At 44.5% G+C, this 19,416-nt stretch overlaps 1 protein-coding gene across 1 annotated transcript in view; it reads left to right on the top strand.

Annotated features, from left to right (window-relative positions):
• PAPPA (pappalysin 1) overlaps positions 1-19,416 on the top strand; it is a 180,352-nt gene that overhangs the window by 9,598 nt on the left and 151,338 nt on the right. The window contains exon 2 of the mRNA XM_014873129.2: positions 17,008-18,076. Coding sequence (XP_014728615.1) covers positions 17,008-18,076 — 1,069 coding nt within the window. The remainder of the gene's footprint in view (positions 1-17,007; positions 18,077-19,416) is intronic.

Here is a 19,416-nt window from a genome sequence, read left to right as displayed (position 1 = left end):
ATCCTAGCCTCAGCTTTTCCCTTACTATCCGGTGTCCTTGATTCCCCTGCTTTCCCTCCTTCCTGCTCTGCACAGTGACTTCTTCCCTGCTCCTCTCCCATCGCCTGTGCCTCGGGAGGGTGGTGTCCCCTCCGAGGGTGGCCACAGGTTGGTGGCTCTGGCCAGCTGCTGTTGGAAGCGCTGTGGGAACACAGGGTAAGCAGGCAGGGTGCTCGTGTGCTCAGCCAGGCTCACGGGCTCGCCTATTTTCCGGGAATTATCGATATTGTTCTGTTTAATATCCATCCTCGCCGTGCACAAACAAGGAGAGGGAGTGAGGGGGAAGCGAAACTGGAGCATCTGGAGCTGGCCCGGTGAAGCAGCAGCTGAGAGATATGATACCAGCTCATGAAAGCAAAAGAATTGCTGTGCTAGAGAAACAAACCACTCTGTGCTGTGCTGGGCACCTCCTGGGGCCTGGTGGGCTCTCGACTCTTCCTTTTGGGTGATATTTAGGGTTTTCTTATCTCCTCTCCTTCCTCCCCTCTGTTGTGTTCTTCCTCCTTTTCCTTATCTAATTTATTGTCTCTCTGTTTGCTTTAAATCACTTTCCCATATGGATTTCTCTCTTCTGACCCATCTTCCCCTCCCTCATCTGATTCCCAGGAGTCTTGTGTCGTCATGGAATTGGGAGAAGAGCAGCCCTGTTCTGACACTGAGCATCAGCTGCAGGCTCCTTTCCTCCTTCGTTTTCTTCCTTGTCTGTTCTCTGCTGTTAGTGTTGGAAACATATTCACAAAGATCATCCACTGGATTGAGGAAATAGATTTTATCACCATTATTTTGTTTGTTTTATTTAAGACAGGGAAAGAAATGGAAAGACTTTTGCTGTTACCACTGTTACTTAGTTTTGAATGGAGTTCTTTTTTTTTTTTCTTCTGTACTAATGTACCCTAGTGCTATTATTTTTCTTTATCATTGCAGCAAGACTATGGTTTTATAGTCTCGAACTTGCCACAAAACTTCCTGCTGCTGAAGGTGATAAATCTCATGTGTGAGAGAATACATCCCTTAAAATCAGGGAAATTGAGGAATAGAGAGATGTTCTGATTTGTCCTGGATGTGGCAGGGTGCTGGTGACAAAGCCAATCAGCAGCCCTTTTGTTACTTTTTATTATTGTCTTCTAGGGATGATGATGGTTATTCCTCAGCTGAGATTGTTCTCCATGTGAAGTCACATGCCCTAATCCCTGTAGGATGTTTCCTTGTAGCTGCTGATGGTTCCTCAGTGGATAATGGCAGTGGTGGAGTCTGTCACCTGCCAGGTGACATCCTGGTGACAACACAGGCACTGAGGGAAGAAGGCACTTGGCATTTGTGATTTGAGGTTTTAGGAGATGGCAGAAAATCAGATGGTCTGGAATTCATATCTCTGAGCCAGACATGCTGGTGATGGTTGAATTCACACAAATTATTGTATTTCTCAGATGGAACAGTATGTGCAGTCTAGAATGGGAGAGAAAAACAAATGTCAGCAAAGCCCCTTAGTTCAGAGTACTCCTATTTAAATTGGAATACTTTGATATTTTTTATCTGTCTGCACATTGATTATTGTATTGACTTGCTGAAATGGCTTGTAAAACATGGAAGCTGTAACTGCTTACCTACTTAGGAAATGCTGAAAATCTGCCTCTGTATATCTCAGGTTATTAAATTAAGGACAAAAGCAACACTCTTACACCATAGTTAAATGCAGACCAGGTGAGAGGTTGCAGAAGGGCCCCCAGAGGATTTTTGGGGAGGGATCACCACCCAGTGTACCCTCATGGCTGAACAACCAGTGTTCCTGTTAGGAGCATCACCAGGGAGGCTGTACATCCAGTCCATGGGAGTTTGTTCTGAATGCAGCAGCATCTGTGCTTGTAAAGTCTGAGGTGCTAAAGTTGAAATCTGGAGCTTGCATTACTACTGTCTTACATGTCATCTGTCTTGTGGATAAACAGAACAGCCTCTTGGAGGTCAAAACAGCACCTTTCACCAGTGATAATTTAATGAGAATTATTTTCAGTGTAAACTAGACAAGAATTGGAAGCCTCCTGTGTTGTAGCTCGTGAATGGAGATGTTCAGGGAGAAAAGGAGTACTGGGAGAAAAAGCAAATGTTAACTAAATGCATTACACACACAGTTTTGAAACATACTTGGCAGAGGGAAGGGCAAGCAATACAAGCCAGATTCTGCTGTTGAACACACCAATGTAAACCTAGAGTAACTCCTCTGGAGAGGAAACCAGGGGAGGGGGCTGCTGCAGACCTGTGAATGTGTAGAGTTTGGGGCAGAGACAGAGGGCATGCAGTGGGGAAAGTGACCAAGCTGAGAGGTGGATGTTGTGGAGAACAGCCTCCAACCACCTCTGTCGGTGGTTTTATTTGGGTGTGTAATGGTTATGGTGATGCAGTGGGAAACATTTGTACAATGTGGGGTTGTTTTTTGCTTTTTGAAGTGTTTTCTGCATGTACCTATATCGTAATCCCTCCAGACTGTGGAACTGGGCCATGGACCAGTGTTACAGTGAGCCCTTTGTGTTTCCGGCAACAAACACTCCTGAACTCTGCTCTCCAGGCTTGTGGCCTAAACTCCTTCACCCCCCCGTACTGTCCCATCTCCAGCAATAATATTCCCTCCTCTGTTTATAAACAAACACTCTCAGAGGAAGTTCACGGGAAGAAAAGTTAGTTAGTGAGAATCAACCACGCACCCAGGCCCGGGCTGTGGGTTGGAGCCAGCAGGGTTGCTGGATGTTTCCTACCCTGCATCTGCTTGTAGGAGTTTCTTTGATGAGATGTTTGCCTGTCTGTCTAACTCTGTGTCTTCCTCATCTTTTCCCGTCATCGTGGAAAATATAATAGAAGTGGGGAAGAGCTGTGGTCTGAATTTGCTTTGAAATCAGCACGGACAGCACTTGGGAACCCTGAGCAGGGAGGTTGACTTCAGTAACCCTGTAGATTTTCTTCTTGGTAAATCCATTGATTTTGTCTGTTTCGTTGTTGTTGTTTTTTTAACATCAAAATCTAGATTCTGGCTCCTGGCAAAACTGTTGCTCTTGAGTTGCGCAAAGGCTGTAAAAGAACTAAAATAGCCCAAAGGATAATTGTCCACTATAGTCTGAGCACAGGGCTGATGGTACATCTGGTGTTGCACACCATTCTCACAGAACCACCCCTTCAGGAGGTAGGAGTGAGCAGGACCCAGGGGAGTGGGTAACACAGGACTGTGGTCACCGTGGGCATGAGCAAAGCATGGTTATGGTGCTAGCAGCAGGAAAACACAGAATGTTTTTTGACTTGGTCCAGAGGTCCCACAAATCTCTGCCAGCACAGAATAAATAGTCCGTTTTCTTGTGGCTGCTCCTGGTTTGTGTCTTTAGCATTGCACCTTGGTCTCAGGTACAAGGTGAGTGGATTAGGTGTTTGTTTCCTTCCAGGAAACAATTGGATCCTCTGATAAATCTTTCTGGCCACTCAAAATGCACAGGAGGATCATCAGATATAGGAAAGTATAGATAAAGATATAGGCAGTAAGGGAGGCAGACTGGTCAGGACTGTGGTTCCTCACTTGGGCAGAGGTGCAGTCAATGTCAATGCAGTGCTCATGCCTGTTCCAGGCTCCCTCTCTTCCATAAAGAGTGTGTTGGAAATTTGGGCTAAGGGAGCTTTTACAGATATAATAGATGTGGAACCTGTGGTTCCATTTTTAATTCTAAGAGGCTTGAAATTTTAGAAGTGTACTACAAAAGGTGTCCTGTGCTGGCAGAATCTCCATACCTTAAAATGGGATGGTTTAAAATAGTCTTATTTATTGTTTTTTGTTGAAAGAGAAGTTTCTCTTACTGAATAAATATCTTCTGTCAAGGCTTATCTGTAAGGCTATTCCAGTGTGATCTCTACACCTCCCATCCCATTGGGGGCAGGATAATCAGATGTGAGCATTTTGCATTGCAGCATGGACAGTTTACCAGTTGTTGCACAATCTGCCTGTGAGCAGGTTAAATAAAGCAGCAGGGTGGAGGTGGTGGAAATGGACCTGGTTTATACTGGTGAGCTTCCTCCAAGAATTCCAGAATAACTATCAACAGTTTCTGCTCGCAGGGAAGTCGATTCATTCTTACCCTTTGAGGAGTTCTGAATTATTGAAGAGCAGAGGATCTTCTGCTGGGAAAGGCTGGAATTCCCCACAGTCCTCTTGCTAGGATGGTTTAATCAAACAGACTGTTTACATTCTGTGTCTCAGCAGAGGCAATGCTCAAACAGCAGTGGTCTTCAACTGGACGCTGTAGCACTGGGGGTTTATTTTATTTTGTTTTAAACATCGGCATACCACCAGTTTTACTGGGGAATGGCCATCTGCAAACACCTGCAGGCTCCGTGGAATGGGCCAGAGAGGGAAGCAACAGCAGCTGCGTCTCACAGAGGCAAAATGAGACAGCAAGGGGGCCGTGTTTCTTCTCCAGAGGTTTCTGCAGGGCTGGGATTTGGCAGCAAAGGTGGGCTGGGAGCACTTGCACTCCTGGAGGAAGAGACCTTGAAGCAGGAGGAGGCTGAATGTTGGTCCAAACTCTTCTCTGAGCCTCAAATACTGATGGTAGAGGCAGAGAAGCAGAAGTCTTTTTGCCAAAACCTTGTGCTCTGCCTCCCACTGTGAAGGCCAAACTGTTCTGTGAACAGTTTCTGTGATTTCAGATTTAAGAGGGCCCGGACTGAATGAAATGGGAGCTATGTATTCCATGAGAGAGATGGAAGAAGGAAATGAGATCAGGACAGTTCTTCCTACCACCGCCCATCTCTCCACTCTCTCAGGAGGAACATCTTTTACACCTATATCAACAAACCAACAATTTATTGCACTTCTGTATGTCCAAAATTGGCCATAAAACTTGAGTCAAGATTTTAACTTGTGTTCAGATACTTTGTTTTTTTTATTCTGGAAGTGATGTATTTCCGCTCCCCGTGCGCAGGATCGTCTGTGCCTCACTGAGGACGCACGCAAGTAGGCAATGTGGCCAACATTCTTCCAAACACAAGCAACCCAACCAGCTGTTCAGCAGGGCTGTTATTTATTGAGAACTGTCAATGTGTTCAACACATGGTGTCCTTTGCCCTGTCGAGCCAGCAGCCTGGCTTTTATGGGTTATTCTGACACTTGTCACACACTGGTGACAGGACAAGCTGGAACAGGCACATGGGTTTATGTGAACATTATTCTGGAAGGGGATTGCAACAAGATGTTCTATGAGGAAAGGAGAGACAGAGACCAGTTGGCAGAGGAGAAAACAGAGGCTGTTGCAAAGGGTAGAGGTTTCTTTTTGGCTGGTGCTTTCGGAAAGAGAACAGAGATTTCCTTCAGCGATAAATTAGATGCTCAGGGAGAAAGAAAGGGTGTTTGTTTCAGCAGTGATGCAACTCCTGTGTGAGAGAAGCAGACTCCTTCTCCTGCTAATTCCAGCTGCTGGTTCTGTGGCAGAGTGGAAGTATACAGGTTGCTTTGGGGTTTCAGTTGCTGCTCTGCAATTGCTGTGAGGTGCCTCCAGCTCTGTCCTTTCCATCTCCAAAGCTGGGATAATGGCTCTCAGCAGTCTGCAGAGAGATGATGTTTGTGAGGATGAGGAAATGTCATTAGTGGAGTGCTTCATGAGTGAAACTGTGAATGACAAATGCCACTCCTTTGCACCAACAGGTTGGAAAGCTCAGCCAAGAAGCCCTGTTGGCCGGGGTCGTGCTGGGTTCCTGTGCTGCTGTAAAGGGAAGACTGAGGTTGTGGAATACCAAAGAGACAGAAAGACAGGGGGCACATCTTGCCAATCTCCTACTTATCTATTTGTCCCATCTTTTTTCTCTTGACTTGTGTAAGCTCGTATTCATGAGTATCACAGGTATTTATTTTTCCCCACTGAAAAACAGAGCCATTGCCTGAACAGTGTGACTCTGGCCACATTCCCTCCTATTCAGCACAATGCAATCTTGGCTCTTTACTAGTTAATATTTTCTGTCAACAACCTGCAAGAAAACAAAATCAGTGCTGATAAAATTTGCAGATGTTGCAGAGTGCAGGGAGTGGTAAACAATGACCAAAACAGGACTCTCAGTTGGGTGTTTTCAAAAGCTGAGAACATGCAAACTATGCATTAGAGCAAAGCCAAATGTGAAGTCATTCATATAGAGAGAGGGGCGGCAGGTCACACACAAAGGATGGATGGGGGGAAAGGATCTTTCACCTGGAAGCTGAATGTGGAGCAGTAACTGCCTGTTGGAATAGATAAAGCATGCAAATGTGAGCTGCCAATGTGAGACTGTGGCCAAAGGTTTGGAGTCATCGTTGGCTGGGTAAACAAGGAGATATTGAACAGGACTGGGGAGGTTGTGTTACCCCTGTAATGACACTGGAGTAGCTGTTGCCAAAGCACTTTATCCCATTCTGGTGTCTTCAGCTTAAGAAGCATGTGGTATGGAAGTGGGTTTAGAGAGAAAACAATTAGCAGTGACAAAAATTATATGGTTTGTGAGAAGTCTTGAAGTGTTGGACTCAAGATGATTAGGAGGTGACTTGATCACCATGATCTAGAAATGAATGTTTTTGGAATATTAAACTGATAATTGTGGCTTAGAAATTAATGCTAGGGAATATGAGTAGATCCAATGGATCCAGTGGAGATTAAGCAACTTTAGAACAGAATATTTTAGCAGTGTTTTAGCCTTGAGAGTAGTCAGTAATTGAAAAACCTTTCTCAGTAGAGTGGTGGAATATCTGTCACCATAGCTTTCAATTTAGAACTAATTGTTTTTCCAAACTGCAAGGTCCATAAAGAGGAATTAATTCAGTGGTCACCCATATTGTGTCTAAGAACTGTCAGAATATTCTGGGGTTTTTTGCTATTACTGGAAAAATAGTTGAAGCCAACAGTAAAGCACAGGCAGCACTAAGATGCTAATTTCAAATCTTTTAATTTCTCTCTTTTTAATTTCTGTGGGCTCTCCGTGACATTGGTAGGATATTTCTGATCACCACAATATTTCCAGCTTATTGTAGGGTTTCCTCACCGTGACTACAGTGGAATTGTAAGACTCAGGTTCATATGATATTTTTAATCCTGTTTAGATATTTTCACTTTTTTCCAGAATGATGTGCTGAGCAGTGACTTGATCTCTCCCCTTTGAAACAGTCCAGTGCACTGTCTGAAAACCACCCGAAAAACAAGACTGAAATGTTTCCTCATTGAAGGTAGTAAGAGCTTTATTGTTGACCTCAATGATGCTGAGGGTTTACCTCCAGAACAGACTTGGGGGAGCAAAAATTATGTTTCCCTCTGCAAGCAGGGCCATTGACAATGCCAGGAATGTGAAGCCAACAGAGCAGACCCTTAAAAACAAAGTGGATGAGAAAGCAGAGGATAAGCCAGGGGTGACTTCAGCTTGCCATGCCCTTGCTGGGTGGTCTGCCTCAGTCTCAGGGCAGAACACCAGTCCAGAGGATGCAGGATACTGGAATAACCTATCCCTGTGACTTTAGCTGAGTTGCAAACATTGACCAAAACCCTGTCGAAGGCAATTAAATGTTCTGAGACAGGATTCCATTTCATTTGAGCCATCCCCAGCTGGAGACTGTTCCTCAAAACTCAAATTTAAGCCAAGTGCTCCAAGTGCCCCAGTCTGCTCTCTCCAAGCCATGTGCACATGTATATATAGGCCTCAGCACAGAGAAAATCGTGCCTGTACATGGTATTTTGTTAGTCTTCATTGCTCTGCTTCCAAATTTAACCAGAAGTAGAAGGGCTGAAATAACATAAGAAAGGTTGGATATATGATATTTCCTGCTGCTCAGCTAAATACAAGAATTGCCAAAAATCTTCCAAGGTAGCTTGTTTCTTTTACATTTTTCTCCCAGTTCTGCAGACTTGAGAAGGTCAATTACTTTCGAGAAGGATTTGGCTTTGGCAACACTTATGGAAAGCGAAGCAGAATTATGACCTTTTGGAGGTTTGCCCATCGCTGTCCCATCTTGTCCTTTAAGAACTAAAGACTGAATTTTCACAGCTACTCTCTTCGGTTTAATAGGTGTGAATTTGTTTCTGTGCACTTCTGAGACATCATGAGTATCTGTGTGAGAATTTGCTTTTAGATGTCTATTTATTTGTGCTCACAGATCAAGTGATCACTGGTATTTGTAGAGCAGAAATACAGGCTCAGGTATTTCCAGGAGGAAAATCATACCAAAACAAATGAAATTGGATTCAAACGGAGCAGAATAATAAAGCTCTAAAATTATATACTTAGGTTAGTATGTGGTGACTCCAGCCTATCTGGAATGCATACTATAATAGTTATATCATGTTAGAGAGGCAGGTTTTTTTTTCAGCAGGACGTTTCCTAGAAAGCAGAAATATCTCTGTGGTTTGTGTATGGGTTTGGAACTTGTGTGCAAGTATGGAGCAGGGAATTTGAGGCATGAAATAGTCAGGATTAGTGAAGGCACGGATCCCTTTCATAAGAGCAGCAGAAAACAGGCACGATCAGCTCCCTTCTCCCCACTGCTATTGCAGCCTCCTCCTCTGTGGATTGTTTTGGAGTCAGTTCTTTGAAGGTTGATAAATGCCTCAGTTGTTTCTATTAGTGCAGGAAAGATGCAGTCATATGGGAAAGCCAGATGCAATAAGATATTTGGGTCTGGATAAGATCGAAGATAGTTTTACAATAAGATATTTAATTTTCACAAGGCAAAGCCCTTGCAGGGTATAAATCAGTGTAAATGCACTGGAACTACTCAGTTTTGCACTCACAAAGTGTCTGCCCAAGAATGTTCTCAAAATCCAATTAAATAACTAGAACTGTTTCATGTGGAAATGCCCCTCAATTACAAAGACAAGTCTAAGCTATCATGATGTGATTTTTACAGTCTCCTCGCAGGGAGCCCTAGTTTGCATTCATGGAATTTTTTGTTTTTGTTTTGTTTCTGTAATAATGTGGATGTTGGCCATCTGTCTGATCCTGGAAAGGTTGTAAGGTTGTCCCTGCTCCCCAGGTTCTCTTCCCACTCCCTCATTGATCATAATGTTTGATTTAGGTGCCACTAGATTTCCTCCTTTGTTCTCCAGCCCTAACCTCCCCCCTGCAAACCCACATGCATTGTGCAATGGTGTAAAAGCTCTCCTGGCTGCAGCTGGGAGCAGTAACTGCTCAGCTGGTTCCAGCGCTGCCCTAAAGCTGCTGTAAAGGTCAGAGACAAGGGAATTCTAAAAAAGCCAAACAATCTGTGTTGTTGTCCCCGCTTTAATCCTGGCTTGCTCAGCACCACAAGGCTCCTCATGTGCAGGGCTCCAGCTCTCCCAGCCCTGTGCTTGTGCCCGTCCAGGGCAGCGTGTCGGGCGCTGCCGCAGCTGATTGACTTGCACTGCTTGTCAGACACAAAGCACATTTTGAAAGGAAATGCCATATTGAACTCCCCGTGAGCTGATGGGTATTGTGCACGGTCATCTGATGGCACAGATGTGCCCCTAATAATCCTTCCAGGAGAATATTTCCTCCTGGGATGCTCTGGCCATCTGATCTGCTCCGAGGTATGCTGACCTATCTTGACCCAGTTTATGATCAATTCTCTCTGCTGTTATCTAAAAGGAGCCCAGAAATATCTCTTTATCATTTAGATTGCCTGGAAGTTATGATATTACGTGTCTGTTCTTTCCACAGAAGATACTCTGTGGTTTCTCTCAAGAGTTAACTCTTACAAAGGGAAGGAAAGCCACTCTGTGTTAGTGTGGCAAAAGTGAATTTCTCTGTAGAGCTTTGACAGCTAATCAGTGTTTGGCAAACAGCGCAGGGAGGAAGAGGAGATGTGGAAGCAGAGGTGACTTGTGTTCCACCAAGCCTTGCTGGGTGCCTTCGTCTGTGTGAGTCCAGTGACCCCTGTGCTGCTCTGCCTTTATCTTAATGTCCTTTTTGTCAGGTTTGTGTGTGCTGTGCCTGTGTCTGTGAAAGATGAATGGTTTCCATGCATTCCTCCTGATGTGTATCCATGTGTTTTGCAACACCTGCTTTTCAAGTGGGAATGGTGTTAATGCTGGATTTCTCTGGAGGTGAATCAGCTGCCTCAGGTACAATGGGAGGGTTAATTTGTAATCTGGCTCTGCTGGGCAGTGAGCAGAGATAAGCTTGGGAGTTCAGAGGTGTGTGATGATCCCTTTCAGCCAAACCAACAAACTTACTGAGTGCTTTCCATTCCTGATATTTGAAGGTTATCTGGGTTTTCATAAACACTAAACTCAACTTTTTAATAAGGCTATACTAGAGTGTGTAAAATTGGCAGCTAAAGACGTGAATTCTTGTCTGAATCAAGCTGGATGCAAAATCTCCCATATTTGTGACATACAGCAGTGATTTCCTGATGGAACATCAGTTTGACTTGAAGCAGGATCCAAGAGAAGCCTGTCTCTGCTATCTTCACTGTTCCTATGCGTGTGTGTGTTAAAATCGTCTCTAATAACATGGACAAGTACTGGTTTTCCAGGCTTCATCCAAAAAATTCGGTTGTTTCTCAGAACAAGGCAGGAGAAATAAATAGTTCTGCAGGTATTACAGTATCCTTACCCTTGTCTGGAATGTTCCCGTGATCCCAGACTTCCTAGGGACTGAAGTTTGACCCTTGTGAAGGATGTGCATTTCTCTGTCCATCTAAAAGGCTGCCTAAAGCTGGTTATTAGATCATAAGCAGTTTATTCACCAAGCACCAGTCTCCACTGGTCCTGCAGCTTTATTGTGAAATGCTTGAGGAGATCTAGATAAGGAGCAAACCTTCCCACTACTCTTTGTTTACACTGAGGCTGTAGATGAAGGAACCCTTGGGAAAGCCATACCCAGCCCTGGACTGGCCTTGTTATGACAATGCAAGGACTCAGCTCCTTCTCTGCCCTGTGGTTACAGTGCTGTGTGTTCACTTACACCTCAAAACCCTCACAATCTGTAATTTCTCACTCAGCCCAGCCTACCAGATGTATTTGCAGTAAGCTCTTCTATACTGTGAGCGGGTGTATTCCCACAATAGGCTTGCTGGAGTGTCACTAATATGATTGTCCATGCCAGTGGCTGCTCTCTTGCAGCCCACATGATTTTGTTATCAACGGGGAAGGATTTATGTAATGCTCATAACTAACCAGCCACTATAAATTCATGTTTGCTGTTGTTCAGACTTCAAGGTATCTCATTGAGCAAATGAGTGACTGGGAATTTGAGAAACAGTACACAATGTATGCTTAATTTGATGCTAAATTACACTGATATAAAGATTTTGATTTTAAAGAGCCTTGGGCTAAATTCTCAATGTTAATTAGGCATGGCTGTATTAGCCTCTGTATTTCTACACCATGAAGTTCTTGTCTTTTGTGGCAGAACAAAAAGAACTCGTCCTTCTCTCTCAGGTCTGAATCCTCTGGCATAGCTTGTAAAGGATAAAATCTGGTGTGAATTCAGCTAGATTGATAGCAGCAGCAAACATTCCCTTTCAGCTCTTTCAGTAGTACATTGCCACCTGAGCAAGCCTTAGGTGGTTTTCTTGAACCACTCCTTGTCTCAGGGGGTGACCTCAGGAGGCCTCTTAGCTGTGTTGGAAATGGTATAGACAGGGATGTTGCCTTAAGTACTCTGGACTTTGAATTATTTAACTATTGTGGAAGGAAGTGGGGCTGGGGGAAGCATAGCAAAGGAAAAGAGAGATTATTTCTCTCCTTTGTAAAACTATATTGGGTTCAACATCATACCATGAAATATCCAGTGCAGAACTCAAGAACTGCTCCAGTGGATCTTCACTGACTTATCCAATTGCATGGAACATGGGGATACTTAACCCAAATCTGTCGGTTTTAATTATTTTCCTCTGGACAGATAAAAGCTTTCTATAGGTTCCTGTAGAATATTTGCTCTTTCAAGCGTTCTTCTGCGCTTTGATACTAAACGATTAAAGCATGCTAAAGAAAAAAACAGCCCCAACCTTTAGCTCCCTGTTCTTGGGCCCCCTGACTGCAGCTTTGATTGTTGACCTAAATTCCCCTTTCATAACTGAGTCCTGTCACCTCTGGTTGGAGTCTCCCAGCAGAACAGGCACAGCCAACTTTCAGAAGTGCAGGGCACTGTTTTCCATCCTGCCTTGCGTGGCTCTGACGGCTCCACAGCACCTGATGTGTTCAAAGCCAAACTGACCTCCCTCTTCCCCTTCCCCCACCTCACCCTCCTGGAAATGAAACCATAACAAGGGGTTTTGCCTTTTTTTTTTTTTTTTTTTTTTTTACTTTTACCTTCCCCCATCTCCCTCCACTTCCCATTGCTCAGCAAAGTGAGGAAACTTTTCCTGCATGAAGAATGAAATTCTCAGTTCATTCTATGGCTGGGGTAGTAGCTGCAAAGATTGCTGGTATCTAGACATAAGAAATGGCACTGAAGTGAGGGAAGGAGACCCTGGAGGATGTTATTTATCACATTGCAGTGGGTTACAGCAGCTTGTATGGGCTCCTCCACCCTCTCTTCTGTCAAACTCTGCCCACAGAGGGCTGCTTCTGGCTCCAGCAGCCTCCAGCTGTGAGTTGCTGTTCCTCTGCTCCCATCCCAGTCACAGCAATGCCTCCTGTCCTCACCCAGGGCTGTCTCCCACAAGTTCAGCAGCTGATGTTCTGTGCTGTGCTCATGCTGCCAAACCCTGCCCAGTGCACACAGCCCATGTAAGGATGTGGCTCTATTTAAGTCCCCAGAAAAGTCCTGAAAAGAAAGTGGCTCATAAATGATGGCATTGGTTAAGGGGTCCTGGAAGAGGTCAGATGGACAGTGCTGGTGGAGTTATTGTGGGTCAGTAGCCAAAGAACTGAGATTTTGCTTGTAAAAGAATAGAGGGAGACTGTCTTTCTCATTTTCCATGTTTGGCTTTTGGCTTTTTGCTGCCGGAGTTGAATTATCCAGCTTTCTCCACTCTTTTGATGCCTAGGAATTTACTTTTCCTATAAGGGACAAACATCATAGGACTGGAAGAAGCTTTGTGGGCCATTGAAGTCTGTCTCTGGCCAAGCATGAAGGAATGTGGCATCTTCCTCTGTTCGTGCACTTCTCCAGAATCCTCTGAGAAGTGACTCACTCCTTTGTGGGGAAGAGAGGCTTCCAGTGCCTCTTGCTGGAAAGCTGAACTAGCACCTCTTCTTTTTTTTTTTTTTAATTAAATATAAAATTCCATTTCAATCCCCTGGGCATGAGGAACAAGAGCTTTAGAAGGAAAAAATCATTCAGACTAAGGAGCAAGAAGGGCTGTCAGTGTTCTCCTCAGCTGGAGCTCCATCCCTTTCTAGCAACTCAGGGCAAGCAGAAGTGAAGAAAACTGTTTGCTGCTGTATGAAACTTGTACATATTTTTTTAATCTAATTGCTGTGGGGAAAACAAACATCAGTTTTATTTCACACCATTTCTTGGCTCAGAAACTTCAGGCACATTCGCCAAATTGTGGTTTTTCAGTCATTGGCTGTGTCTCATTTACCATGAGGCCTCTTTGGTTGGTAAAGAGATATTAAGTAGCTAAAAATGTCCCTTACCACATTATTGTAAAGAATTCTCAGTGTAAATGAGAATTTAAACTCTGTACATTTTTCATATAAATGTTGGTTGTGGTCACAGCTGACTTGAAGCTTGGAGTGTCAACCATTATGTGGGGTGATTTTGCTCAAAACCAGCCTTGTTTGGGGTAAAAGAGGCCTCTTCTTGTTTAAAATGTTCTTAATTATGTCTGAGAAATAACTCACGGCTATGGAACCTTTTAGTAAATTGAAATAAATTATGAAAACATCAAATTATTCAGTTTTCAGAAGTTCTGGCAATTATTTCACATGCCCCTCTTCCAATGGCTTTGCCCTTATTAGTTGTCATAGAAGAAGTAATAAATTCTTTTATTATGACATCCAGTGTCCCAGCTGAAATTAGTTTCATTGTGCTAGGGACAAAACGGAAAAGTGACACTCCCTTAGCCGGAGGATCCTCAGTCCAAAGCCAAAAGTAAAGTGAAGGAAAATAGGTGAAGTGTTCAAGCAGAAGAGGGTCATAAGGAACTGGTACAACTTGCAAGGGAGTTGGGTTTCTTATCCCAGCACAAGGGAGTATGGGTTTCTTGTCCCTTTTTTTTACATTTTTTTCCTTTCTCTTAAGAATAAAACAACTCTTGCTGCTGAAAGGCTTGTGCTCAATCCATCTTTTCATCAAGAGTTGGATGTCTGCAATAGCAAAAGTTTAAGAAAAGAATACTGTACGTGGCATAAGGATTCAGTAATGACCTTTGCCCTAAACTAGAAAATGCAAGGAACTGGAATAGTAGAGTGTTTTAGTTCAGCAGCTTTCATACTGGTGTGTTCAGTGGTGTCCCTATTGTCACTGGATTTTTTCTTTTCCTGTCCTCTTTTGGCTCCCTGTAAATCTTGAATTGTTGGCAGCTCTTTGAGCCCAACTCAAGACACGTTGCATCACATTGGGGTTTAAAGGCTCAAAGGCAAAGGAGGATGGCTACTATTCTGTAGTATTCCTCCAGCAGCTCCTCGTGCTCAGCAGAGGTCAATCACCAGCATCATGCAACGCTTCAGAGAGAGGAAGATGTTCTTTAAATGCTGCCTGGGAAACTGGATTTCCATCCCACAATAATTTATCAGTTCTTTGGGGGAATGTTTCTAGCCCCAGTCAATGTAAAGAGCAAACATTTTTGACCCTTAAAGACTGTGTGGTGGGCTGCCCTGGAACTGGAGACCTGCTACAGGACTTCCAGCTGTCCATCCAACCGTGGGGATCTTGGGTGCCTGAAGAAACAGGTGGAGCAGCTTCTGTGTGTGCTGCTGCTTTGTGATCCACAGACCTGGAGGATTTGGTCACTGGATGGCAAAGGAGACTGGAGATGGAGGGGATTGTGGCAGGGATGAGTTGTCCTGTGCCTCAGTCAAAACAGCCCAGGGAGTCCCTGGGGTTCCCCTGGCCGTGTGGAAAACATGCAGATTCTCAGGGGGATTTGTTGGGACAAGCCCATTTCTGCATCACTTTTTCTTCTCTCACCATGCTGGCGTTTCCTGGCAGGCAAAAACTCTCTTACAAAATGCCTGATCAGCTCTAATGGTCTTATTACAATAAGCTGAGATTTTTATGACTTATTTGGGAGAGGGACTTGTCTTGCCAGCTGTCTTCTTATTCATTGCAGTATTATCCACCCACTATCGTTGGACAATACCTTCATTTGAGATGCATAAAAATACAGACTTTTATGGGCTCTCATCCATCTGAAAATGAATGCTTTGTAAAAGGATTTATTTCATAAAGAAAAACTTAAAAACGCTTCAAAAACAGACTCCAGAAGGTTATTGGTTGCTTTGGCTCTCGTATCACAAGTTCCTCGGGTAAATATCCATCCCAGCAAATGTCTTTTTTTTTTTTAGCACATTTGTTTTTTCCTTGCCTGGTTCTACTCCTCTCCTTTCTCGTGATCAGAAGTAGCAGTATAAACCAGAAGCTGGTCTTGAAAAGGTTTTGAACTGAGTGCACCCTACAGATGAATAAACACATTACCTTCCGAACCCTGGGATCTCTCTTCCAAAGGAAACAGGAAAAGGGGGAGCTCAGAATCCCTAGCAAAATACCAGCGTGCAGAAAAAAGGCCCGTTTAAATGTTTTTAACTTTCCCATCAGAAGAGTTTTTTTTACAGGGGGAGGAGGTGGAAAGGGGCAGGGTGTGAGGAGAAGGGGGAAGGTGGGTGCTGGGAGAGGGGAGGAAAAATACAGTGAATGCTCCTGTAACCTTTGCTCTGTTGATACTAGACAAGACTGCACTGTTAATGAGTGATTGTTAACAGATGGCTCTTGAGCAACTTAGTCAGAAGCAGAAGATGTTATTTGGTTGTAGTGAGGGGAGGGTGAGGGTGCAGGGGTGAGGTAAGGGGATATTTAGTCTTTTCACGAGGACTGAAACTGTCAGAGATTTATGATTTTCCTTTAGGCTTTTGGAAGTGGAGGCTCTGGGGAAGGATTGTTTTCTATGTGCTGATAGTAGAAAGGCCATTTGGTGCTGAAAGCTCCAATGATTTTGTTTTCGGTGAGGGGTATCCCTGCAGCCCTTGGCCTTTGAGAACTGAAGGATGGAAATGTCTGTCTTTAACTTGCCAAGCCTTGTGTCCCAAACTGGGGAGGAGTGGGCTCTGCCCACTGCTTGGAGATGTCGGAGGGCTGGGTGAGAGAGCTCTAAGAATGGAGCTACACTTTGGGACAGAAATCTTTCCATGGTGCACTGAGTTGTTAGGAAATGTTCCTGTGAGGGGGCAGGAATCTTCCTGAATGTCCATCTTTCTGTGGGTGTCCATCTGTGTGTTTTTCTTGCTCTTTCCCAGTGTGGTGTTCCCAGTGAATGCCACGTGCTTACTGGTTTTTATTGGGTATGACTTTGAAGGTAGTCCAAACACCTCCCATTCACTCTCTGTAGGATTTGTGTGCTTGAACTTATCAAGATGGCTGCAGCTGCTCAGCGTTTCTCAAAGTGTGTAGAATTTAGATTTTGTATTTCTTTCCCTTCTGGACCTTATTAGATACAGGGTTCAGGGGTATGAGGGATGAGTGACATCAACAGAGATTGGGTCTCAAGACTGTTTTTGTTTTCAACCACTGATGAATGGCTTGAGGGAAAGGAAGAACCAAATGCACAGTCCAATGTTTTGCTCACAGGAATTTGCAGAAAAGTTTTGGGCTTTGGTCAGGAAAAGGGAATCCCATTTGTACACACCACTGGCAAATCTTTACCTTTAATAGGATGTCTTGACATGACCCCCCACAACGGTGCACTAGATGATTTAAAGTCTTCCTTGTGCACTAACTATCTAACAGATGTAGGTGAGTGTGTGTATATACATTTAGAGAGATATATTTACACAATTTAAAGGCTAACGCCTTCGTTCTGTCATCCTTATTTATTCGTATTTCTCTTTTGGGGGCACATAGGACTGTATGACAAATGTTCTTACACCTCCCGTGACCGAGGCTGGGTCCTGGGGATTAACACCGTCAGTGACCAGGGGAACAGAGACCCCCGCTATTTCTTCTCGCTGAAGACGGACCGTGCTCGCAAAGTCACCACCATTGCAGCACATCGCAGCTACCTCCCCAACCAGTGGGTGCACCTGGCCGCCACCTACGACGGGCGCCTGATGAGACTCTACGTGAACGGCGCCCAGGTGGCCACCAGTGGAGAGCAAGTGGGCAGCATCTTCAGTCTGCTGACCTTGAAGTGCAAGGTGCTCATGCTGGGAGGAAATGCCCTGAACCAGAACTATCGGGGTTACGTGGAGCACTTCAGCCTCTGGAGGACAGCCCGGTCTCAAAAGGAGATCTTGTCGGACATGGAGCAGGCGATTCACAGGCACGACACGCCCCTACCTCAGCTCGTTCTTCAAGACAGTTTACTGAATGTGAAAAGCAGCTGGTCTCCCATGAAGGATGGCAGCAGCCCTCAGACCAAGTTCAGCTACCACCACGGCTATTTGCTGGACACCAGCCTGGAGCCTCCTCTCTGCGGGCAGACAGTGTGCGACAACACGGACGTCATCGCCAGCTACAACAAACTGCCCAGGTTCCGCCGCAACAAAACCGTGCGCTACCGAGTGGTGAATCTGTACGACGACAAGCACCAGAACCCCACCGTCAGCCAGCAGCAGATCGAGTTCCAGCACCAGCACCTGAACGAGGCTTTCAGCCGCTACAACATCACCTGGGAGCTGGAGGTGCTGGAGGTGAAGAACTCTTCCCTTCGCCACCGGCTCATCCTGGCCAACTGCGACATCAGCAAGATTGGGGACGAGAACTGTGACCCCGAGTGCAACCACACCCTGACCGGGTACGACGGCGGGGACTGCCGGCACGTCCGCCACACCTTCTCCAGCAAGAAGAAGCAGAACGGGGTGTGTGACATGGATTGTAATTACGAGAGGTACAACTTTGATGGGGGGGAGTGCTGCAACCCAGAGATAACAGAAGTCACCAAGACCTGCTTTGACCCATATTCTCCTTACAGGTAGGCAATTTCTTTTTATGATCATATTGATGAATATCTGTCAAGGTATCGATCATCCTGCTGGCTGTTGAACCCTTTCATCGTTGCTATTATGGGCTTTGGAGTTTAACGAATTTACTTTTTTCTCAGTATTTGGTTCACATTGCAGTTCTCCAAATGCAATCTCAGTAATAGTCTCAGCAGTGTCTTACCCCTGAGTTGGTATTCTCCAGCCAGGCTAAGGAAAATCTGTGCTGAAGACTGAAGCAGACAATTTTGAGAGACCCATTAGTTGTTGGCTATGAGCAGCATATTGTAACAGTGCACAGTTTATTTTAACTCCAGACTCTGAGGAGTGGGGATTGGATGTCACAGAAAGCTCATGTGTATTTGGAGAGGGAAAGGGCCCTCAGGCATGAAACAGAACATGAATACTCTTAGGTAGACTTTAATTCTGTAGCGCTTCTTTGAAGGTAGGTAGGTAATTCCATACTTTTACTGCTGTGTACAGCTCTCTCTGGGCTCTGCTGTGGAGGGGAAGCTGAGCCCAGGGGTTGTGAGGAGGGAGGTGGGTGCCAGGTTCCTGTTGCACACTCTGGGTGGGTAATGAAACTCTTCTGTGCCTCTTTCTACATACAAATGAAAACAGGGGTAATGCCACTTCATTGCAGGGCAGCTTTCTATGGGTGGATGTGAGCTCATAAAATCCTCATCTCCTCAGCTAAGGTGTCCTTAGGCTGCAGTTTGAGGAGTGGCATCCTTGAACAACTTGCATCAGGTGGGTACCATGTACCCACAATTACTCCACATTCAGAGAAGTTAGTATGTTTAAGTAATAAGGTGCTTCTTGTGAATGAGTTAGAAATACAAGCACAGAAAAGATGAAGAGTGAAGCTGAAATTCTCTCATCTGCATTCCATATTACAGCTTTTTTTAGGGCAATTCATGGAGCCATAGGAAGGAACTTCTAAATGGTCAGAACACCCAACACTAAAGTTCAGGTTAAGAAGGAAAGTATGAGCTCTTCAGGAGTCCCTTCCATTGCAGCAATTCAGGCTATATTTACAGCTTCCTTAACAGAGAGAAGTTTTTAAACAACATTATCAGCTCTACTGGAGCTTTAAATACACATAATTAAGTTGGAAAGAAAAGCTTTTTTTTTTTTTTTTTTTTTACTCCAGCAAGGTTGTTGTTTAAAAAATCCTTCTAGCTCAGTTTGACTTCAGTCACTTACCAGTGAACAAAGCTCAAATGAAGAAATACTTTAAATATTTATGCTTGAAAGCATTGAAAGGAAAAATACCAATTCTTAATACTGTTCAAATGGAGAGGAACTCAACTAAGCAAATATCATCAAAGGC

The sequence above is a fragment of the Sturnus vulgaris genome, chromosome 22 (genome assembly GCF_052056855.1).
Source record: "Sturnus vulgaris isolate bStuVul1 chromosome 22, bStuVul1.hap1, whole genome shotgun sequence".
NCBI lineage: Eukaryota > Metazoa > Chordata > Aves > Passeriformes > Sturnidae > Sturnus > Sturnus vulgaris.
This window is presented reverse-complemented; position numbering and strand designations above follow the sequence as displayed.